Source organism: Podarcis tiliguerta (genome assembly GCF_965153285.1).
Source record: "Podarcis tiliguerta genome assembly, chromosome: 5".
Lineage (NCBI taxonomy): Eukaryota > Metazoa > Chordata > Lepidosauria > Squamata > Lacertidae > Podarcis > Podarcis tiliguerta.
Genome location: NC_139538.1, coordinates 68,549,045 through 68,574,423, shown reverse-complemented (window position 1 = coordinate 68,574,423; position 25,379 = coordinate 68,549,045). Strand labels below are relative to the sequence as shown.

Here is a 25,379-nt window from a genome sequence, read left to right as displayed (position 1 = left end):
CATTGGAAAGATGAGTTGGAGCAGTCTCCGTTAAATGAAAGGAGCAAAAGCTAGATTGGAAAGGATGAAGAACAGAATTGCTAGAAATGAAAAGAAGGCATTGGCTCAAGAACTTTTCTTTATTAGGGGGAGAAGAAAGATGGGGGTTGTTAATTAGATGAGTAGTGTGAGGGGTGGGGGAGGGGGTATTGTTTTATTTTGTTTTTATTATGTATTTTGTGTTTTCGTCTTGTATTTTTATGCTTTGAACCGCCCTGAGATCTACGGATGAAGGGCAGTATACAAATGTAATTAATAATAATAATAAAGGAAATGCTTAGGACCACTAGGACAGTCACTTAAATGCATAAAGGCAGAGACTAGGATATAAATAAATAATAATCACACAACCATCTATATTAATAAACTCATTTTCCAAAGCCCTACCCTTTTGAAGTAAAAACAGCACTATCCGCGCATAATAGGGAGGTGTTAGAAGTCCTGGAGGAACATCAATGTTTGCACACCCAGACCCTGCAAACCAAGCGAAACCATCCCATGCAGAATGAGAATGCTGAGTTTCTACTGTGGGGGAAGGATGGGATGGAATATCTTGGCGGAGAGAACTCCGAAGGGCAGCATTTTGTTGCAAACAACATTTGTCATTATTATTGATTTCTTACATATTTTCTGTTATGCCCTTAGCTATTGATCCCTTCATTATCTTATTGTCCTGGGAACAATCTGTCCTGGCTCACCTTAAGGCTCCCAGGGGACGATGGGTTGGAGAACTGGCACTTACTGGAAATGCAGGGTCACATGCAGTAAAGCAAGGGTCAAGGCAGGTTATTCAGGATCACAACAGACATAGCAAAGAGCAGCCTGTCAGCACCTTGGACAGAACACTATGGCCGCCTCAGTAGCATGCTGAGGTCTTGTGAAGGCTGGTTGGTCTAGGCCTGATGTTCAGCCTGCCACTTCCGATGAGCTATCTGTGTTTCTTAAAGGACCATTGCTTGATTCTGCAGAAGCTGCCTCCTGCAGTCAGGGAAGGGGCAGTAAGTATTGCAGAAGGGGGTGCCCTTTGAGCCTGAGAAGTTGAGTAACGACACATCCTCTGGACTAGTAAGTCCAAGAATGGAGAATGATGGATTTCCATGTGATGCATTCTCTTTTTCCAAGTCTTTCTCTGAGAAAGAAAGGAGACTGGAGCCAGCGAACATGACTGAGGTTCTGAAGAAAATGTCTCCAACTAATGCCAGAGAACATGAGTGCACTCTGGTGCAACAAATCCACTTAAACACACAAACACACACACACACACACACACACAGAGAGAGAGAGAGAGAGAGAGAGAGATTGAGAGAGATTTTTTCAGTAAAGAAAGTGATGGGGAAACACACCAAAAGGTTTGGAGTAAGAACTGCATGATGGGAAGTTGCACAACCTCTCCACAAACAAATCAGGTCAAATGTTCAATAATGAGTGGATATTGGATAACCTGAGTGCAAAATTCGTGCAAGCAAATCAGGACAAGTGCTCAATAAACAGGTCATCTCTGGAGGAGCAACATTTGGGGATTCATATGCCCTGATTTTAATGCAGATGCATGCCAGTGAACAAGTTGCAGCATTGCAGCTACTGATGCGATAAACTCCCATGACTCCATAATTATTTACACTGTGCATGATCAAATAAATGGCAACAGTGTTCAGTGCTGCCAGTACAGTTGTACCTCGGTTTACAAATTTAATCCGTTCCGGAAGTCCGTTCTTAAACCAAAGCCATTCTTAAACCGAGGCGCACTTTCCCTAATGAGGCCTCCCGCCGCTGGTGCCCTTCCACCGTTCAGATTCCATTCTGAAACCGAGGTAAAGTTCACAAACCAGGACATTACTTCCCGTAATGTGGAGTTCGTAAACCGAATAGTTTGTAAACAGGGCTGTTCTTAAACTGAGGTACCATTGTATAACTACCAATTTTTCATTCCACGTATTCACTTCCTAATACTTTACCATATATTTGTGTGGTGGCAGGGCTGCTGGAACAACCTGCCTTAAGTCATGCTGAGAACCAGTAGTTAAAAGCCAAGAGTGCAGAAGCAATTAAAGCAAGTAGGTGCTGTACAATGACTAAACGGAAAGACAGGCCTTGCCTCCAGGCAAGTTATGTGAAAACAGAGATATGCCTAGAACTGTTTAGTTAAATGTTTCAGCTTCTGCCTTCCTCAGTAATACAGCTGGGATTTCAAGTGAATGCTGCAAAGCAAGGCGACAGACTTCAAGAATGCTAAGGATGAAATTATTCTTAGGAATGTGGGCATGCGCAGCAGTGTTGTTTCATTTCATTTTTTCAAAGAAAAGACCAAATAGAAATCAATTGTGACCTTCCAGATTAAGGTCCAGGCAGTATTAAGGTCTTGAGTCTCTAATTCCAGAAGTTTTCTCTTTCTGCTACTACCACAAGATCTGGTGGCTACTCCATCTCTATTGGCTCTGTTGAAAGACCAACTTCATCAGGCTCTTCCCTTGAATGTCATCTAGCTGCTTAGTTTATAGGGGGGGGGGGGAGAGATGGAGCTCTTCTTCTAGAGTGCAAGCCTGAGGGCAGCAGGGACTCTCTTGTTAGTGATATCTGTAAGCCTCCCCGGCAGTCTTTTCTTTTCCAGCTGAAGAGTGGGTTTAAGGAAGGTTGAAGAGAAAGCAGCAGACAAACCTTGCTCTGTGGCTTTTGAGAGTCTTAGGATACTTCTAGACAAGGGCTTAATTTGCAAATGGGCCACTGAAATATTGCAAATGGGTTTGTTGACAACCATTTATTTTTCCCTTACCTTAATCTGGGGGGTTGGGGGGGTTGGATGGAATTGGGGGAATAAGAATTTAGGCTGGTGTTTCGATACCCAGGACATTCTATGGACTTTGCAACAACAACTTGCATGCATGCATACCTGGTGCTAGGGGAACAGATGGGGTAAGCGCCCCGCAACAAGGAACTCAAACTCTCATTTGATTCCCTCCCCGCCCCCCGCCCCCGGCCTGGTCTCTGTTATTAATATATACTGTTATTTTTCTTTCAGAGATCCTAAAATGTGGGACACAACTTGCCTACCTAGAAAAACACTTTGCTCCTTCTGTCACCACCCTCTGATCCCCCCCCCGGTGCCGCCACTGCATGTATAAGAAGCAACAAAAGCCCTATATGGCCTAGGACCCTCGTACCTACGGGACCGCCTCTCCTGATATGTCCCACGGAGGATATTACGGTCTTTAAATAAAAACATCTTGGAGATCCCAGGCCACAGGGAGGTTAGGCTGGCCTCAACCAGAGCCAGGGCTTTTTCGGCCGTGGCCCCGATCTGGTGGAACGCTCTGTCACAAGAGACTAGGGCCCTGAGGGACTTGACATCTTTCCGCAGGGCCTGCAAGACAGAGTTGTTCCACCAGGCCTTTGGCCAAGGCACAGTCTGACCCCCTCCTTTGGTGATCCTCATAGAACTCTAGCCCAATGGTTGCCATTAATTTGACTCTGAATTGATTTTAGAATGAATTGATTTTAGAATGTATTTCAATTAATTGATTGTGATTTTATGTAAACTGTGTTATTTTTACTTTTGTTAGCCACTCTGAGCCCAGCTTCTGCTGGGGAGGGCGGGATATAAATAAAAATTTATTATTATTTATTATTATTAACAATTCCACAATAAATATTCATCTGGAATCACCCTTCGATAACAACACACACTACAGTGTTAATACTAAAACAGAATTAAGAAAAAAATCATAATGAGAACCATATCCTGTGCTCAGAGCAAGAACATACATTTTGGGAAGTGTAAATGGAAGGCATTGTTTGTACTTACAAACACCTCTATGGTGATGGGGACAGTACTGTTGAGTGGTGGGATTCCTGCATCCTTAGCCATTACAGTCAAATAAATAACACCATTGGGAACTTGCTCATAATCCAGAGGGCGGACAACGCTTATCACTGAAAAGGCAAGAAGCCTGTGTTGGCAATTATTGACATTAGGCATTTTAAAAGTCGAACCATAATGCACACACATGCACTGTATTGCACTCACCTCCATAACCTTCAGACAAAGTGATGTCAAAGTAACTTCTGAATGCAGAAGCATTCACAATGCTATAAGTGATCTGGTTGTTTGGAGGAGAATCTTCATCTGATGCCTAGGTAAAAATGGAAGAAATAATTTAATATTAATCTAATCTACCTACCTACTGTTATTGGAGCGTTTAGATAACAAGATCTTGCAGCACAACCACCAAGTGTTTAATAAAATAACTTATAAATGTCATTAATAAACAAAAGTGTGAATATTCTTATGGAGTTTGGCCATGTCATGCCAGCCATATTCTTGGTTGGGGAATTTTAATGCTCAGGAATGGCTCGCTGATGGTTCCTCAACAGGAGCTAATGCTTGAGGTGCAGAGTTCATCCCTGGAATGTGAGACCCATTGGAGGGAAATTGGTGTATACTTCCCCACTCCTGAACCAGGTTGGGACTGATCAAACATCTTTGTGTGTGAATTAAGTCTCAATAAGAGCAGTTTTGGGAGAGACAGAAAACGAGAGAGAGAGATGAGCTGTAACCTGAAGGTGCCGTGGGGTACAAGTACCTTTCTGAGGGTCTGACATGGGGAAACAGATTTGCCAACTGCGATAGGGAAGCTCATGCTTCTTGCCTCCAGCTATGCCCTACTTGTATATTTATAAATGAACCAAATGCTGTAAAAACACCATATGCCTATAGTGATCTCTTCTCCAAAAGGAAGCCTAATGTTGTCCCTGGAATTTTCCACTCCTCACAGAAGTGTGAAATGCATAAATGCAAATGTTAGCTTTAGTTGGTTTCTCAGGAATTTCCCATGAAATTCTAGCAAAATTCGCAGCATATTCTGGGTAGGGTTGCTGATGGTTTTTTGTTCTTTTGTTTTAGTGCTCCACTTGCCAATTTTATTGTGAGGAAATCATTCTTTCAGTGAATAGGGACTGATTAGGTTCTACATGATACTGGAACAGGTGCTATAAGTAATATTGCCCAATGCTTCAAGAGCAGGTCTGCTGTTTGGAAAGGAAAAGCTAAGTTGCCACTTTGACTAGGGGGCTGGAGCACTTCTCCACCTAACGAATCTGCTCCCAATGACAGGCTGTGGAAGATTTGCTGGCTGGGAATAACTCTAACTGGACAAACCAAGTAGCAGGCTCAAGCCTTCCTGAAACTCCCTTGCTCACCAAGTGAAACCTTTTTGATGGTGAAAACTGCCTGCCTACAAAGAGTATCAGTTTATCAGAAATGAGCTGTGCAGTGTGAAAACACTCTGAAGATCACTTTAAAACCACACACACCCTGGGGCTACTCTAAACAGTGCTCACGGAAACATGTAATCTTTATTGCCTCCCAGAAGGGGAAAGCTTAGGATCGTGTCAGCAAGATACAGGCCAACTGCCTTCCTCCCAAAAGTCACTCTCTTGAATGACTGAAAAGAGAATAATGTGAGTAATGAGTGCATTCAGACGAATCCTTTCTTTCTAATGAGCATATGCTTTTGAGTCTGCATTTAGAGCAGCTCAAATAATGGAAAATCTTCCCGACTTTCTTCCCTGCTCTGCTCATTGCTTTGTGTACATTTGTGTAGCTTGTGCAAGCTTTGTAATGCCAATGAACAAGGGCTGAAGCGGGATGCGCTCTCAACTCATGCACTTCAAACACATCCAAATGGAAGTGCTGCTCCTATCAGTAAGGCTACATTTTCCTTTAATGGCGCATTTATGTTGCTGCAGCTTTCACAAGAAACTCCTAAGTGGGGAGGATACAGGGACTCAGGAGTAATGGGAAGACAGCTCTTCCTGCTTCATGTGCTCTGGTTACCCTTCCAATCCCGTCACTGAAATTCAGAGAGCCTCAAGGGAATTCCCAATCACTTGGAGGGTAATGGAATCTGATTCAGTAAATCCTGGGCCTGAAGCATAGTGAGAGCTACCTGAGTCACTTCATAATGAACTCATTTTCCCTGTAAGCTATCTTAGAGGATTCTCAATAAAAAGATCAGGATTTATCCCACAAACCTGCACCCCTCTCCAAGCAAGTTTACTTATTTCAACTCAGCCTTGGTGGCAAAAAGAGGAAGGAGAAGCTTGTAGGTCTAAATTCAGCCTTAAAAACAAACAAACATGAGCCGAGCTTCAGTCCTCATTTTAATGTGAGCTTCTCCTCATACACACATTTGTATGCAATTTTGCCTCATACACACATTTTTGCAAAACAAAATAATCTGATATAATGCATTTTGACTAATATATTCATTTTAATGCACACTTTATCTTATTTCAAAGTCTGGCCATGGCTCAGTTCCCACATTGTTTTGGAAAGTGAGAATTAGGTGTATCCAACAGAATCAAATTTATCCCTAATTAGGAGTGGCCAGGCTCTAAGGCTGAAGCTTATAAGGCCTATCAGGTTTCCAGCTTGGCCTCCTTACCACCAATTCCTCCTGCCCTCCCCACTGGCAAGACTCTATTTGCTGGGTGGGTGTGGGTATGTGGATTGGCAAGGAGCAGCAACTCATTCAGAAGTTGGATCTGAATTCAGAGGTGGCATGGGCTCACTTTTTAATGACCATGGCTTCCTGAACTAGACAACCTCACATTCAGAACCCCAACTACCACTTTCAAAAATTCACCATGATATCTAGTGAAGTACATAGTAAGGCAGAAAAGATGGGGAGCAAACACCAAGAACTGTGAAGCATGCTAGATTGCAAGGGTCATATATAACATCTGAAGGAGTAGATGGAAGGGCTTCCAAGCTTTCTCCTTCTCATATGCTTGACTCCTATTTCACTTCTGTTTAATTGCCTCCATGAGCAGTGCCGTGTACTTGTGGCAAAGCTTCCCAGCATTAGAATATCATCACTGCTCTATTATGTGTAACCAGCTAAGAAACTGAAGAGACAAAAGGGGGGAAAGTAGTCGGTGAACTTCAAGAAAGAGATTTCAAAAATAAGATTTGTGTTAGAGGTGAGTTTGCATTTATGTGTAAAAGCCAATTCACATGACTACTGTCCTTCCTGTTTGCCTTGAGCACAGAGCATCAACTGGCAAGCCAACTGAAACATTTAAAAAATAAAATAAAGTGCTTGACCCCTGCTAAGAATGACTATTACCAAACTGACTACACATGCATACAAATGACCAATCACTGGCCCAGTCCACAAGTAATGCTAAGCCAAACCATTGCTAAGCATGAGTTACCAAATGTAACTGGGAGGAGATTGTGGCTGCTTTGCTCCTCTCCATTTGTTTTGCTGCTGTGCTAAGATCCTGTGCTAAATTGTGTCATTCAAACCTAGGCTTGTGGCTTAGCATTCTCCACACAAACCATAGGACTAAGGTTTGTGCTATGACTTACAACACATTAAGCCAAGCCAAACCACAGCTTTGCACAGTGCAGCAGCATAAGGACTGGGGAGAAGCAAAGCCATCAATCACAATCTCCTCTTCAGGAGCCCACTTATTTACTCATTCACACTAAACCGTGGTTTGGCTTAGATTTATGCATAAGCATATCTGCACCTGATGTAGAATAGAAATCTTCCTGCATTTAGTAGGATAAGACAAATGAACCAACTACTCCAGGGTGACCAAATTCACCTCAGAGTTTAGTTATTTCTCTGAGTTCTAGCTCTTCCTCACTTAGACTCTGCAAATTAACCACTGCATTTCAGCATTCTTATTACTTGTCTCACCCCATAACTTCTTCATCTATATATCCAATCATATGATCTCATAAACTCTGTCCCTGCCCTTCTCAGGAAATCTGTATAAATCACATGACCAAAGTTAGCCTGTTAAAAATTTCAGCCCCTCTCTCATAAGTCTTCTAAACATAAAGAGAACTCAAGAGTTTTTGTTGTTTATGCTTTTAGTTCCTGCTCTGGGTGCCTGATAAATGATTTCCAAAAACACATCATTTAATTTTTTAAGAAATCATTTGGAACATATGCAAAAACATCTCAAGGAAGCCGCAAATAAATAATGGGAGATAAAATGAATATAATTATTATATAATCAGCCTTCCCCCCCTCTTTTTAATCTGCCTCTCATGGCTTATCTGAATCTGTTGTGAAAGCTGATCAATAATGATGATTCCCCAAACCTCTGCATACTATTATCCCTAGTGGAGCAGGTGTTTTCTGTGGTATGCCATAGGGCTACTGTCAGGAGAGGCAGTGCCAATTTTCTTTATGCAGCTTGTTTACCTTCCTCCTCTTGAATACTGATGAGCTAAAACAGGGGAGCATGTCTTGTAAAAATAATTGTTTCCTGAGAACAAAATGATCACCTTACATTTTGGCATTTTTCTGCACCCATTTGTAAAATGGTACAGTATATCTCATAATGGGGTGGGTCGCAAGGGTTGAACAATGTAGGGGGGAATGATGCTCCCATTCCAATTGGCATCTGACTGCAGATGTTGTTCCTCTCCACATTGCCATAACTTTCAGTGAGATTTGCATTGAGATGGGCATCACTACAAGAGAGAGCATGGCTTGGTTGCTTCAGCAATGAGGGCATATTCCCTTCTCCCCACAAGCAAAAGATGATCAGGGAAATGAAGGTTGAAAACAAGTGTGGGGGGAAAATGAAAGAAAAGAAAATGGGAAAATCGAGCCATGCAAAAAATCCAAAGGACACTACCCTAGAATGTTCAGGACAGGTTTTGCCTCTAGTGGAGTGCACCCCTCCCCACAAAACAAACCCATTTCTGAAATGGTGATGTAATTTGTACACTTGATGAACATTTCTCAGAACACATTACCTACAAAAATAGTTCCATCTGGACATAGAAGAAGAATTTGGATTTGATATCCCGCTTTATCACTACCCGAAGGAGTCTCAAAGCAGCTAACATTCTCCTTTCCTTTCCTCCCCCACAACAAACAACCTGTGAGGTGAGTGGGGCTGAGAGACTTCAGAGAAGTGTGACTAGCCCAAGGTCACCAAGCAGCTGCATGTGGAGAAGCGGAGACGCGAACCCGGTTCCCCAGATTACAAGTCCACTTAACCACTACACCACACTGGCTCTCATAGTTTCTAGCAACATACATAGCGGTCATGTTGGTGGCCTTTAATTTACATTAATGTTCACTCTACATATTCTGGACACATGAGATACATACATCCAAGCCACAATTTCTTACCCTCACGCGGACCACCTGGGTGACTGAAGGCTCATTTTCCCGCAGAGCCCCCAAATAAGAATCCTTCTGAAAGGTGGGGACATTGTCATTGACATCCAGGACGTTAATTCGGACTCTCCCTGTGGTCTCTTCCCCACCTCCATCTCTGGCAATAACAGTCAATGTGTAACGCTGGGTTGTCTCGAAGTCCAGCCGGCCAATCAACGTGATTACACCTGTATCCTTGTCCAGTGAGAATCTGGAGACAAAAACAGCAAATAAATGCTATTTAAGGAAACCTACCAAGTCAAGTTGCGCACCTGGAACCAGTAGGGGGAAAGCAGATGGAGCTGGAGGCTAATTTTTAGCAGGAAAGCAGCCAGCAAGGAAAGGGTTGAACACCACATGTCCCCCACCGACTCCTCCATCCAAGAGATGCAACCACCCTAGGCTGCTTTCTCATTATAAAAGCACACATATGTACATTGGGACATCATCGCACACATTAAATGGACAGAAAATCTCCTCTGTGTGTGAACAGAATCCTAGTTATTCCAGTCAAGAGGCAGAGACCTTAATGAACCAACTAAGAGATCTCAAAGGGCCTGCTGAGCCTTCATTATGATTTGGTAGCATTTTCAGGAGTTCTCAAACATTAATCATCTTCCAGCCTGGCTGCCTGATAAACAAGGACCTCAGTTCTGGACACTCCAATGCAAGGCCAGTAAACTTGGATGCAGGATGGCCAGAACTTGACAGATCTGTTCCATAATTAGTTTGTAATGTGAACTACAGCATTTGCTCCATAAATAGTTCATACATAAACTTTACATTGGAATTTACATTGGGAACAAGGGTGAAGAGTGGAACCAAATCAACCTGACCTGAAGGTCGAAGTGGGAATCAAAGGCTGTTGCAGGGAGGAAAGGGGCCTGCTTTGAATCATGCCAGGTGGGTGCAGAGCCCAGGACACCCCAGAGGTTAGCCCCTGCAATCTCCACCCTAGGGGCGGGAAGAGACCAGCAATGATTCCTATTCACCAAGAGGCTGCTTTGAAGGTGGCATTGGGCGGGTGGCTGTTGAGAAGGTGACAGATCCGGCCTCCAAGGAGCGTGCCACAATGATCACTGGTACTGTGGCAGCAGTAGCAGGCAATACATTCCTTGGAAGCTGGATCTGCTATCCTCAGCTTGCCTTGTAGGTGGGCCAGCCCTGCTCCTTGGACAGTAAACAGTGATTTTCTTTGCTTGGTTTCTTCAGCAGGTTTCACCAGCAAGCAGAGGAGAGACACATTCAGAGCAATCCAGAACTAACAATTTTGTTAACTGGGTGAATACCCACTTTCCAGATCAACTCCCGGGAAACGTACGATGATAGAAGATCCTTATCTGTTGTCATAGTTTTGCATGAGTTTAGCTGCTATGAAGGAAGTAAATGCACACTATAAACAACAAGAATCAGAACCACACTAGGATAAATTGAGGAACCCCTAGAGATAGCAGTGGTACTTACCTGTCAGGATCATCACTGAAATAATAGCTAACTTTCCCATAAGAGCCCACATCATTGTCTGTAGCCTAAAAATTAAGAAAAGAAATCAATGCTAGTAGTAAAAATATTTATGAGAAGGAAATCTCATAGTATATTAAAGCATATTTGAAAATCATGCAAGAGCATCTAATCAAAATCGAGTTGGCCTAGGGCAGAACCATTAATCTTATTAATAGTATCACTTTTTTCTTCTAAGTTACATATCCATTTCCTGGCACCACCACCAATTAAAACTGCATAGAAAAGGGTAAAAACAGTGTAACCTAGCCAGAATCAGCTCGCAATAAATTTGTTGAACTTTCCATTTCTAATCACTCTGATTTGGGGTACAAATTGAGCCCATGTGGGCTCTGGGACTTAGAGCAGATTTATGCCACAAGGTGCCATAGGAAGGCACTGGACATAGTAAAAGATCCATCGCATCCTGGTCACTGTCTCTTCGAGCTCTTGCCGTCGGGACGGAGATACAGGACGATGAAGACAAGAACGAGCCGTCTTAAGAACAGCTTCTTCTCCAGAGCGATCTCGGCCCTGAATGGGAAGCCCGGACTTTGAAAGTCATCTAATCTCCTTGCTGTATTTTACTATATTTTTTAATTAGTGTTTTTATGGAGCAGCCAGGTAATTTCGTTGTCCCCGAAGGGGGCAATGACAATAAAGATATTATTATTATTATTATTATTATTATTATTATTATTATTTCTTTTTCAAAGTTTTGTACCTAGTTTATTACACTTTTTCAATGCATAGTTCTAAAAGAGACTCGAGGAATCTCACAGCAATTTAAAATATACTAAAATTAAAATGAGAAGATGATACAAAGCTGTATAAGCAGTATCACCACGTCAGACAAAACGTCCTCTTCTCTTACTCCTCAGCTCCGCTTAACCGTCTTGACTTTGTGAGTCCTCCATACCTTTATCCTGAACTGTTGCTTCAGCAACAGTTATCACCACCTATGCATCGCTTCCAGAAGGCTACATTTTATTCCAAATGCATATGGTAGGGAGATCTGTGACTTTTATAAGATGATAGGATTACTTTCTTCATAGGCTACTTTCTTCATAGGCTAAAAATCTAGTTTGGTATCCGTGACCATGTTTTCTCCAGTGCAACTCTTATTTCCACTTCTATAGTTCTGCAACCTTCAAAACCATTCCTGTTGGAATTCTTAAGTAAAAATACACTGCCGCTTGCACACCATGACTTATTATGTATGTTCTCTGTATGCAGAGAATTACTGATATGAAAAATATACCCGAGTCAAAAACCTGTAAGGTTGAAAAAGTCAAGGAAAACAGCCATGAAGGCCCAGATACTTGAATTTCATAAGAGCATAAACAGAAGGAAGATTTAAAAACTCCACATAAAGGAACTTTATTTTAGATAAGAACTGTAACTTTGTCATGGATGAAAGTTGTAAAAGAAAACAGCCAGGGGTGTTTCTGACAAGTGTGTTATTTACACAAAGGAGCCGATTCAGGTAACTGGAGTCAATTCTCATCTTTAATGACATGTTGATGTCATCAATGATCCCACTTTCATATGTGATGAATCAACTCTCACACCTCAGGAATAAAATGTTTTTTGTCTCTTTTGTAAGAAATATATACTTTTTTGTGCTTTCTGCCATTTCCATGGAGAGGGTGTCTCCCTTTTTTGGACTACATCTCCCATCAGCCCCAGCCGGCGTAACTGTACTGTAATCTAAAACATCTGGAGGATGCCAATTCTATGAAGGATGATCTAGACTACCAAACCCCGAAGAGGATGTGAATCTCAACAGGTGCTTAAGAAAAAGTATGCTTTATTGAGGAAAGCACTCCTGCTTACAGCTCTTATGTATGCCTGATGTGTTTGGGGTATAAATCATAGGAATTATCATCCCTTCTTTATCTCCTGAATGGGGAGTTCCTTTGTGTTTTGGGAGAGCACTTGTGATATGAGCCTCTGATAAGAGTGGTTATACTTGAAATGCACTAAGCATAATAGCTGCTTTCATGAATAAAACATACTTTTTTTTCCTCAGCACATTTTGAAGTTAACTCCTCCCGTCACCTTTTGTATTTGAAGCCGTACATGGGGAACATTGGAGTCTGCATGACAGCATGGATCTGTTCTTAGTACGGATTACTGGCACATTCCTTAGATTTTGGTACTTGTAAAGAATGAGTGAATGTATACACACACATCCACGCACATATTTTATTTGTATTTATGATTAGGGATGTCAGAGGAATCCTTTGAAAATAGGACATCCAAGGTCTATTTCTGCACACCAATTTGATCCACATTGCTGTACTGACTTACTGAGAAAGCTACTTATCTAAGTCTCCACAATAATTCTTCTTTTTCCTGCTACTACTACTATTTGTTACCACCCCCTTCACTCTAAGGTTCCAGGGCAGATTAGATTAAAAACAACATTTAAAAATTAAAACAACTAACCATGAATCTTTGAGTGGTTTTAAAAAAACAAAACAAAACAGGCACACATGATATATAAATAGACACAAAAACTAGTTTGCAAGAAACATTACTTATGTATTAATTAATGTATACTGGTGCCCCTTTGCTGTTCTTGTTTCTTAATGCTGACAAATCTAACAGGCCTACCTATTGCATTATCTTTAAGAGGGTACATACAGGGAAGGCAATTAATCTGTAAATATATATTGATACGTCTTGTCTATTCTGGGCTATGTAAAAATCTGTATATTTTTGCAACAGAGGACAATGAAAGGGAACACAGACTTACGCAATACACACACATACACAACTGCAGTTGAAAATGTAAACTGAATTAAACCAGATGGAAGTGTCAAGGAACTGAGGAATGCTTGTACATCCTAATTTATGATAATACCAAGTTAAATCAATGGGATAGTTGTCAGTAACTGGTACAAGGGGCATAGTTGATTATGAAGTTCTGTTGTCTCTGTTGTTCACAACTTTTCTAGGAGTGCTACAAGTTAATGCATAAGGAACAGTAAGGGGAGACAAGAGGGAGTCTCACTCTCAGTAGAATCTGAGACCTTCATCACCAGGATGATGTCCTTGCAAATCTTATAAAGCCATGACAGATTTCACAATCTGGTCATGGCAAAAAATAACAGGAAAGCGGGTAAAGCTCACAGTGTCACTCTTCGTGAGCAAAGCAAGATTTGTGGGTGTTTTAAAGTCTCGGCTCTAATGAATATATAAAATATGCATGAATGGCAGCAAAGGCAAAGGGGACAAATTTGTATTTTAAAATGAGAAATATGGAATAAAATACCAAACCATCTTGTTTTTTAACTTATTTTCTAAATTGATTTCTGTCTGAGCTTCTTAGAGGATGATGGATGTGAGTAAAAGCAGTGTAAAAACACACACACACACTTCATGCCCAAATTCAAAGGGCTCTATGAGTTACATATACTTGAGAGTTCTGCTCTAACTTTCTTTTATATACCTTTGGCCTTGCCTGTATTTGAAGAGACCATGATGAGGGGACCACAAAAGTTTGGATCTTTTTCTATTCTAAGCTTAGTGATGGTAGTAATGGCTGGAGACAGATGCAGCGGATGAAGGAAGTGGCTTCAACAGATGGAGCCTGAGACAGGTGTAAGTGAAAATACAGAAAACTATGTCAGAGAATCCAGCTATATGTTGAATACCTTTTCAACCTGCTGAGTTGCATGTTTGCATCACTTCTGGTTGAGCAGCATTATTCCAGAGCACACGTTACATTTAATTATATACCTTCTATATAATATTTTATCTGTGTAAAAATGAACCTTAATTATAAAAAAACCACAACCACAACCAATATGTCATTAGGAATTAACTTCTCACTTAGATGTTAATCTCATTTTAGCCCCACGGCTTTTTTCCATCCGGAATTTTCCGGAACTCAGTTATGTCACCTCTCAGGTGGGCACCATTGACATTCTAAGAGAATGAGGGAGGTGCTTGTGGTGAGTTCTGTCACCTCTTTTTCTAGAAAAATAGCAATGCTAAGCCCCCCCCCCCCCCCGATGTGCTTTTTATTGTGCCTTCACAATGACTGGTGGTCATGATTGTATTGTGAGCTCAATATCAATATTATCTGTACCTTCGAAAATTTTGGGGCAGGTATGCTGCTTTGTTTTAGTGCATGCCTCACAGCTTCCTCCTGGAAACCCACAATTTTTCATACCATGAGTATTCTTCTTGCCCCCCACTCTTTTGGGAGAGAGGTATGTTTCTGGTTCTGGTTTTGTTGTGCTACATGGCAAGATGGATGCTTCAGACAGCAGTAATACAGTAACATTGCAGAGGCATTGCAGAACAACTAATAAAGCAAGCTTCGTGGACAGCCCAGCATATATCCACCATCAACGCACTATTATTGCATCAGTGAGATGTCACATAGTACACCTGCAAAAGAACACCAATTTGGAGGTGCCCTGAGATGGATGACACCATATGCTTTACTGCAGGTGTGTGTACGCACATGCACGCACACACACATTATAACAGACACACCACTGTTGAGCTATCATCAAGGACCTTTGCACATGGCTCCACTTTCAAGTGAAAATTCTTGCGATTTTTCACTGCATGTCAAATAACAAAACCCATTCTGATTTTGGGAAGCACAGCGCATTAATAATTAAACACAGGCAAACACATAGCTGCTTGTTCTTTAACTGCATAATTTCACTGAGGGGAAAATGCTGTTGCAAACATGTTAACGGGTCAGTGCCCCAATTTTGAGGTCTGTCAATTAAGATCAACAATCTCTCACGAGTTTATTGAAACCCAATTACTTGTCTGAACCCACCAATTGGCTAAGGGATTACAAAGCGTCAGAATAAGAACGTTTCACAGTGAGTTCCAAAAGGCCAAGTTAGGAGGGTGAAATACCGTAGTATGGCTTTTAAGGGACCTTTGCATCTCAGGGTCGGCCAACTATTTGATATTTAAGCATTTTGTATGATAAGCTTAGAAGATTTGAACTTTGTTGGAAGGAGATCAAAATGTGCCATCTGCTTGGTTTTTCTCTCTCTCCTCCCCTGCCTTCCCCCACAAGCAACCAAAGGCTTTCTCTTCCTTTAATTGTACCGTCTTCTAGTCAGCAATACTGCTGCTTGGTTTGGCAGGGGCTGCCTGGTAGGATGCTGATGTACCTATCAATTTGCAACCCTTCAATCCCATGCAGCAGACTTTCCAGGTGTTTAACCTGCCCTGCCAGCTGGAGGCTAAGAGAGTTGCAATTTCCTCTTGGGTGGGTTATTGTCACAGTATGGCCTCGCAAAATCAGACTTCGGTTTTCATTGGCTCCAAACATGTCTTTGGGAAAAGGGTTCCTTGTATCCTTGGATAAAATGTGTCACACCTCATTAGGGAGAAGGCTAACGAGCTGGTCATGCAAGATGGCCACTTCCTCATGTTCAGTCCTATACTTTCCTTTGGCAGATAGCTCTCAGGTTGCTGCAAGCTAATGTGGCTAGTTCATCTGACTGCAGGTATCCAGATGGTCCGTCAGCCAAATAGTCCCCAGAGAACAAGCCATTCTGCAAAAAAGGGGCCCGATTTCTGGGTACAACTCTATGCTTCATGTTTAACCCCCCCCCCGGCAAGAGACAGAGTCTAAAATCTCCATAAACATTATTAGAATAATTTTTAAATTATAGACTTCTCAGGCATAACCACCCACTCCAGTCTCCTTTTTCTTTGTTGATTGCGGGTGCATTCATTGCCAGACACAATGTAATAATGGTTGCCAGTTGCAATGTAAAAAAAGAGATGTGATGGGATGAAGAGCTGCTTGTGTGTAAATTGCAATCCCTCAGAGTTTGAACAGCTTCTCAAACCTCTGCCTGTGACGGAGCCCCTCCAGCATGGCTGCGTCAGTCGCTAGCAGAATCCGAAAGTGGCTGCTTTCGGAAACGTTTCCAACATAAAAGCTCCTTAACGGAAACACGTCTTCTGGACTCTCTGCGTGACAGTTTCCGCCGAGGAACGGGTGTTCCTATAGGAGGTCCTGAGACTTCCCCACTGTTTTCACTGGAAGCATCTCTGAGCCATTCCTCCGACTCTCCTTCCCTTGACGTTCCTGTTCGCCCCCTACTGGTTCCCTCTTCAGGTGTCAAGTCTCTCTCTACCTCAGAGAGCCTTGGCACCTCCTGTCCTGCCGATGGCAGTTCCCTGACATCCACCTCCCCTCCAGGGCCCCCTTCACCCCCTCCCGTCTCCTCCCCTACGGGTTGTGAGGAGGTAAAACCCCGGAAAGAACCTTCCTCATCGTCTGAAGTTTCGAACACCTTTCTCCACTCGTTGTGGTTCCTAGTCTCTCGGTACTCCTCGTCATCTGAGTCCGTTCCTTCTTCCAACTCCGACTCCGCGAATCCTTCCAGTTCCTCTTCCTCGTCTGTGGTGCCGAAATACTCCCTTCTAAACCTTGCTACCGGCTGTGGTTTCCGCGGGAATCTTTGGTGGAACGTTTCTGTTAAAACCTCGTCATTGACCTCCTCTGCAGTCACCCAGGTGTTTTCTGACTCCGGTTCCCCTTCCCACGCCACTAAATACTCCACCTGATTGCCCTTCCACCTGGAATCGAGGATTTCCGCTACATGGTTACTGCTTTCCCTCTCTTCCAAGACCGGTCCCCTGGTGTGCTCCTCTTCACCTCCCCCCTTGTACGGTGACAGTAATGACCTGTGGAACACTGGATGCAATTTCATGTGGTTGGGTAACCGGAGTTTGAAAGCCACTGGGTTGACCTGCTGAATGACCTCAAAGGGTCCCAATCTCTTGGGTCTTAATTTCTTACAACCCCCTTTGAACGGCAACCCTTGGGTGGACAACCACACCTGATCCCCCACCCTTATGGTTTCACCTTCCCTCCTGTTCTTGTCTGCCTGCTTCTTATATTGAGCCTTGGCCCTTTCTAAGTTGAGCTGAAGCTGACGATGGATCGCTTCCATCTCTTCTACAAAATGTTCGGCCGCTGGGACGCTCCATCTCTCGCCCCCCTCCCCCGGGAATGCCCTGGGGTGACACCCGTAATTGGCCAAAAAGGGGCTCATCCCTGTGGACACATGCTCCGCATTGTTGTAGGCAAATTCTGCCAGCGCCAGCTTTTCGACCCAATCATTCCCTCTGTCATTGACATAGCACCTCAGATATTGTTGGAGGATGCCATTTGCTCTTTCCGCCTGCCCGTTGGTTTCAGGATGCCGGGCCGTCGAAAAATTGACTTCCACGTGCAGCAAGCTCATGAGCTTCCTCCAGAACCTGGAAGTAAATTGTTTCCCGCGGTCCGAGACAACCCTCAAGGGGGCGCCATGCAGCCGGAAGACTTGTTCTACAAACAACTTCGCTGTTTCTTCCGCTGTGACTGCATGTGAACATGCTACAAAGTGGCACATCTTAGTTAACAGGTCCACTACTACCATGATGGCCGTCTTCCCTTTGGATTTGGGCAGATCCGTCATAAAATCTATTGATACCGCCTCCCAAGGCCGTTCTGGCGTGGGTAGTGGTTCCAATAACCCTGCCGGCGCCCTTCTTTCCCCCTTGGCCCTCTGGCATTGGTCACACCCTCTTACATACTCCTTTACATCTTCCCTCACCTTGGGCCACCAAAACTCCCTGGTGACCATCCACATGGTCTTGTGTTGTCCAAAATGTCCCGCCGTGGGACTATCATGCAACTGCTTGAGTACCCTCCCTCTCAATTCACCTTCTGGTATATACAGTGCCCCTTTGTAATACAATGCCCCATTTCTTTCTTCAAAACCCTCCGGGCTCTCACCCTCTCCCCTGAGGCCTCTGAGCTTATTTTGGGCATATTCGTCAGTTTCCGTTTCTTCTACCAGCTCTCGTCTCCCCACCAGCGCCGCCCCACACACCCAGCGGTCCTCAGGAATGACATGTCTTTCTTCGCTTGCCCCCTCCCCTTCCAAGTACTCTGGTTTGCGTGAGAGAGCGTCCGCCCTGACGTTCTCTGGGCCTGGTACATAACAAATCTCAAAGTGGAATTTGGAAAATTCCTGTGCCCATCTCACTTGCCGTTGGTTGAGTACTCGAGCTGTTCTCCAATACTCCAAATTCTTGTGGTCGGTGCACACTTGCACCTTGTGTTGTGCCCCAATCAATAAATGTCTCCACCTCCGGAACGCTTCGTGAATGGCAAGTAGTTCCCTGTCATACACCGTGTAATTCCGCTCGGACTTATTCAGCTTCCTCGAGAAAAAGGCACACGGTCTCCACTCCGACGTATTTCTTCCCGGCTGAAGAAGCACAGCCCCCACCGCTCTGTCTGACGCGTCTGTCTCCACCCTCATGGGCTTCTGTAGGTCCACATGCAGAAGTTGTTCTTCCGAAGCGAAAGCCCTTTTCAGTTCTTCAAAAGCTCTCTCCGCCTCCGCCGTCCAAACAAATTTCTTCTTGCTACTGAGGCAGTCGGTGATGGGCGCCGTCAAGTGTGCAAAATTCTTGATGAACTTCCGATAAAAGTTCCCAAACCCCAGGAATCTTTGCACATCCTTCTTGGTTTTCGGTGTCTTCCATTCCAGCACCGCCTGGACCTTGCCTGGATCCATGGCCAATCCTTGGTCTGACAGGCGGTACCCCAGGAATTCCACCTCCTTGGCATGAAACTGGCACTTCTCCAGTTTCACCCACAGCTGATTGGCTTGCAGCCGGCCCAACACTTCTCTCACGTCCCTCACATGCTGCTCTTCATTTTCCGAATACACCAACACGTCATCCAAAAAGGCCACACAATTCTTGTAGAGCAACGGCCCCAGGACGTGGTTGATGAAAGCTTGAAAACATGCGGAGCCGGCTTGGAGACCGAAGGGCATTACGAGGTATTCAAATGCTCCCAAAGGGGTGAACATGGTGGTCTTCCATTCATCCCCCTTCCTTATTCATATCAGATTATACGCCCCCCTCAGGTCCAGTTTTGTAAAAATCTTCCCCTTCCTCACCCTGGTCAGAATGTCATCAATTCGGGGCATAGGAAAGGCCAGGGGTTCCGACACGGCGTTTAGGGCCCTGAAATCCACTACAAGTCTCGGCTTATCTGTGTTTTTTTTGTCCACAAAAAACACTGGGCTGCCCCCCACCGCTCGGGACTCTCTGATGAAACCCCTCTTCAGGTTTTTGTCAATGAACTCCCTCAGCTCCTGCATCTCCCTGTCTGACATGGCGTACAGCTTGCCCACTGGGAGTTGAGCCCCCGGGAGTAGGTTGATTTGACAGTCAAAGGGTCTATGCGGCGGCAGTTTGTCCGCTTCTCTTTCGCTGAATACGTTGCTCAGATCTGCATATTGCGGAGGCACCTCCCCTTGCTTCATTACCTCCATCCCAGCTAAGGTGATCTTGGCTCCCCCTGGATCCTTCCCCTGCTTGCAGTGTTCCAGGCAATGCGCCGACCCAAAGGAGACCACCCTCTGGTGCCATCCCACTAGAGGATCGTGAAGTGCCAGCCAGCTCATCCCCAAAATAATGGGAGCTCCTCCCAATGTGGCCACATTAAACGCTATCCTCTCGGTGTGTCTTGCCACCCTCATTATCATGGGAACTGTCTGTTGGTTCACTTCTCCTCCCAACAGCTCTCTGCCGTCAATCGTGGTTACCTGCAGGGGTTTACTTAAGGGGAGGGTTTGTATCTGGTGCTCAGCTGCGAACTCCTTACTCATGAAATTACAGGAGCTGCCTGAATCCAGCAGGGCCTTGATCTGTAGGGGGTGTCCATTTGGCAGCTCTAGCAACACCTCTATCACTAGAGCAGGCCTGGGAGGTTCTGGTGCGGGCACTCTCACTGCTTTTGAGCCTGGCTGCTGTGCCCCGACGGCAGCCAGGCGTTGGCTTTTACTTGCTCTGTGCTTTCCTCCTCCTCTCCCCCAACAGCTCCTGCCATGCCTTGCCATTCCTTTCTCCGTGGACAGACTCTGGCAAAGTGTCCTGGCTGTTGGCAGAGATAGCATTTTTTCCCGCCCTTTCCCTCTTTCTTCCGCCCTTCACCGATGTTTGAAACTGTGCGCGCACGCGCTGTTCCCACTTCCATCGGCTCTGCCGGCGGGAAAGGCTGCTCTGGAATGTCTGGAATGCGGAGCTCCCTCCAACGTTCTCCTTTCCCCTCCCGCTTCTCCAAAGCCCTCGCTTCCTGGCGCGCTCCAATGGCTAGCGCGGCTTTAGTCAGCTGGTCCATAGACTCTGCTCTGGGGTTCCGGGAAAGTTCATCTTTCAAGGACGAAGACAGACCCTCTTCGAAAAGCATTTGAATGGGCTCAGAAGCCAAGTCCCACCCCAATCGATGAATCAACATAGTGAACTCAGTCCAGTACTCACGGACAGTCCGGTTTCCCTGTTTGCAAGCCATTAACTGCCTTCGCACCCCTCCCTGCTCAATGTCACTGGAAAACATCAGGTCCATGGCACGAAAAAACTTCATCGCGTCCTTTAGGATCTCATTATTTGCTGCCATCAAGGGTCTAACCCAGTCCTTCGCCCCCGATTCGAGGTGGCTAATTACAAAAGCCACTCGCGATTCCTCATCAGGGAAGTCATCGAATTGCAGATTGAGAGCATATTGCATCTCTGTCCTAAAGGCATGGTAGTTCCTGGGGTCCCCCCCAAATTTCTGCACCAATCCTGGCATCTTTCTGTTGAGTGGGGTGGCTTTCTCCCTCCCCCTCTCTGCATCCTGAGCCCTCCTTTCTTCCAGCCTCGCCGTCTGCAAGGCAAGCTGGATTTCCAACGTCCTATACCTTTCCTCCAGGCTTGGACCTCCTCCAGCTGCCCCTCCGGTTCCTGCTGGTTCGCTCATGATGCCTCTCCCTGGCACAAGCTAGCTGTCGATGACTTTCGGATTGCTGTGATGGGATGAAGAGCTGCTTGTGTGTAAATTGCAATCCCTCAGAGTTTGAACAGCTTCTCAAACCTCTGCCTGTGACGGAGCCCCTCCAGCATGGCTGCGTCAGTCGCTAGCAGAATCCGAAAGTGGCTGCTTTCGGAAACGTTTCCAACATAAAAGCTCCTTAACGGAAACACGTCTTCTGGACTCTCTGCGTGACAGTTTCCGCCGAGGAACGGGTGTTCCTATAGGAGGTCCTGAGACTTCCCCACTGTTTTCACTGGAAGCATCTCTGAGCCATTCCTCCGACTCTCCTTCCCTTGACGTTCCTGTTCGCCCCCTACTGGTTCCCTCTTCAGGTGTCAAGTCTCTCTCTACCTCAGAGAGCCTTGGCACCTCCTGTCCTGCCGATGGCAGTTCCCTGACAAGAGACATGAGGGATTGACCAAATATGATCCCTGTGCTCTGAAACAGTGCTGGCCTTCAGCACCAAGGCTGGAGAAAAACAGTAGTTTTTAAGGAAGCTGAAACTAGTGGATATGAATAGGTATGGGCACAACAAATGGAGGTAATACAGCATGCCTTCAACTTTTGGGATTTGATCCAGAAACAAATCAGCAACCAACAGAGCTCATGTAGGATTTATGTTAGATTCTTCCACAGGCAGCGTCCAATAAAAGCTTCGCTGATATCTTCAACTTGTTAATACTACAACCTGTCCCTTAGCTGGGAGTTTTAAAAATGGCTACTGTCATTTTATAGTGCGCACCCCTCATTTTGGGAATCAACGAACTAGTACTGGCTTCCTTCTCATGTGTATTCCATTGCCTTGCATTTTAAAACAAGCTCGACGGATGCATAAGGCAGAAATCATGCCCTTGGAAAAAGGAATGGTTCAGCACTTAAGAGTGCTTAATTCAAACCAAGCAACTTAGAGAATGGGAAAACTCTCCTACACTAGACTTCCCAACCCCTCTTGCTCTCCTGGCTTCAGGGATAGCCGTCAGAAGCCTCTGGAGCGCAGCAGGAGTGCCCGCTGCACTCTGGAGGCTTCGCGTTGCTTTCGCTGAAGCCAGGAGAACAAGAGGGATCCCTCTTGCTCTCCTGGCTTCGCTTCGCCGGAGAGACACTGCATGGCTTTCCCTCTTTGCACAGTGCCCCTTCAGCGAAGTGGGAGGAAAAACGGAAGGGGCGCCGCTTCGCTGAAGGGGCGCTGCACAGAGAGGGAGACAATATTTTTTTTCTTGTTCTCCTCCTCTAAAACTAGGTGCATCTTACGGTCGGGTGCATCTTATAGAGCGAAAAATATGGGAGATCCAGTTGATTAAGAACAAGAAACAGGTTGGCAAATTCTTTAGGTAAGAACACTAGCCTTCCAACATGAGTAATTCTAACATTTAGGCAAGGCTATACAATGGTTAAAATTATTATTATTATTAATAATAATAATAATAATAATAATATGCAGTTTCACATACAGTTTGTCCTTGGCTTACGGATCACGGTTTCTTGGGGGGGGGGGACGACGAGCCTGACTTCACATGTTATGACAAGCTAGACTGCAGCTTGTTTCTTTCTTCCACAGGCAGGAGGCGAGGCAAATGCATGCATGCTAAACCACAGTTTATGTTAAACTATGGTTTAGCATTGCATGGAAACCAGGCCATAAGCCAATCAGCTTGTTCTGTTAAAAATGGGATGGGCACCCTGGATCATCACAAATTACTTTATGTAGCATAGCATATGCCCATTCTCCTGATTTCCCCCCACACCTTGCAGGTGTCCAGAGTAACCAAGCCAACCCTTTGCTTCTCATTTAGTGCAAGCATGGTGCAAAAGGACAGGAACAAGAAGACAAGTAGGCTTTCCAAATGTAAGGATTGACCATTGATGAGGTAATGATTTACACCCAGCTTGATGATGCTATTGAATGTTGGCATTACCCACAACTAATTTCTCCATTAGGCTCCTTATAATTGCATTTGTAAGTGCGTGTTTTAGTGATGGACAATGCTAGAAGCATAATTTTCTTCTATTGACATCCACATGGGGCGGGGGCTGTAAGAAGAAGAAGGTTAAAAGGAGGTTATGTGGTGCAAGGTTGGGAGAGTGGCTCTATGGAGCCCAATCAGATTAATTCACAGTCCCTGGAGGAGCTGAAGCTGGGCTCCACAAACTTCCTGACTTTTGCAATTTTGCAAGACCTACTAAGCCATCTCAGAGAAAGCGTTGCTAGACATGCCCGATTCCTTATCTTTTTGAGAGACAGACCGACACACACACAGAGAATTTCACCAGCTGCTATACTTTCCAGTTGTAGAAGCACAAGGGCAGCAGCTTGTTTTCTCACCCATTCTGCCAGTGATGGATCTGCCATTTTACCTGGGACGGCAATAATGTGCGTAATCATCAGACTCAAAAACATCATTGCACTGCCAAGGCAAAATGCATTTGACACATTCAGGCTGTGATTGTCTTGAGATGGAAAAAGCAATCCGCTCTCCATCTCGGTTCACTTGAGGTCCAGCTTTCCCAGAATAAATTCTAAGGGATTACTTTTGATTTACACCAGTGTAAACTGGATCAGGATCAGGATGAGTGGGGCCTTTTAGAAACTGAAGGAGTTACTAAGTCATGGGATGCAGGCTCATATGTCTTAGTGAGGTAACATGGGAAATAATGCAGGTTATTGTTGTTTGACAGAAGGCAAGGAAGAGAAGTCAGAACACACACTTTGGACACCTTTAATTTTGTGGCTATTGCAATTTTTCATTTCAGTGAATGCCTGCTTTTCTAGCAAAGATGAAGTTTCTTAGTGGGTCATACCCTACACAAAGAGACAGAAAGCCAACAAGGAATTTAAATCCAGTTTTCAGTGTCACCAAATCCCATGGATTTACAGGGGGTGGGATGCTTACGCTGTCAAGATAGCATAGGTACTGTGTTGCATCTTTGCCACACTATAGAGGTTGAAGACATCCATGTCCCCATGTTTCTTTATCCTCTGTTTCTCACATAGTTCATTCAAAACAAGGCACACAACCAGGGATCCTAGACTCTAAGATGATGATGATGGTGATACTAATACTAATACTAATACTACTACTAATAATAATTTATTATTTCTACCCCGCCCATCTGGCTGGGTTTCCCCAGCCACTCTGGGCTGCTTCCAACAATAAAAATACATTAAAACATCAGTCATTAAAAACTTCCCTAAACTGGGCCGCCTTCAGATGTCTTTTAAATGTCAGATAGTTGTTTATTTCTTTGACATCTGATGGGAGGGTGTTCCACAAGGTGGGTGCCACTACTGAGAAGGCCCTCTGCCTGGTGAACTCTTATATCTCACAGTAACCTAGGAAGCTGCCCTACACTGAGCCAGGTCATTGGTCCATAAATTTCAGCACTGTCTACACCAGTAGCCTTTAGCCTTCAACATGCATTTGGGGATCCATCTCTTAATTATTATTATTTTTACCATATATATATGTATGGTGAGAGAGCTGCTGTTGTTGTGACCCACTTTAGAAAGTTCATTTCAAATAATTCACAGACCCAAACATGCACGGAAAGTATTTATGAAACATGGAACGGCATACGCTCCTCTTGAACTGTCAGTGTGTTCTTGGTTTATTGTGGTGCCTGCCATAACATGGACAATAAATTTTTAGTGTTTCGAAGTAGTCTCACCTCCATACATGCAATGATCAAAGACAACCTTTTCCTCCTTATAGCACTGCTATGAGGACACTGCATCTCACAGGATTAGCATAAACGTCTTCCTAATCCAAGATCCAGGAGACAGAAACAGT

At 44.4% G+C, this 25,379-nt stretch overlaps 1 protein-coding gene across 1 annotated transcript in view; it reads right to left on the bottom strand.

Annotated features, from left to right (window-relative positions):
- CDH23 (cadherin related 23) overlaps positions 1–25,379 on the bottom strand; it is a 406,157-nt gene that overhangs the window by 151,252 nt on the left and 229,526 nt on the right. Inside the window, exons 14-17 of the mRNA XM_083441382.1 lie at positions 10,692–10,756; positions 9,201–9,438; positions 4,061–4,166; positions 3,839–3,966 (exon numbers count right to left, since the gene is read on the bottom strand). Of these exons, the coding sequence (XP_083297508.1) occupies positions 3,839–3,966; positions 4,061–4,166; positions 9,201–9,438; positions 10,692–10,756 (537 nt within the window). The remainder of the gene's footprint in view (positions 1–3,838; positions 3,967–4,060; positions 4,167–9,200; positions 9,439–10,691; positions 10,757–25,379) is intronic.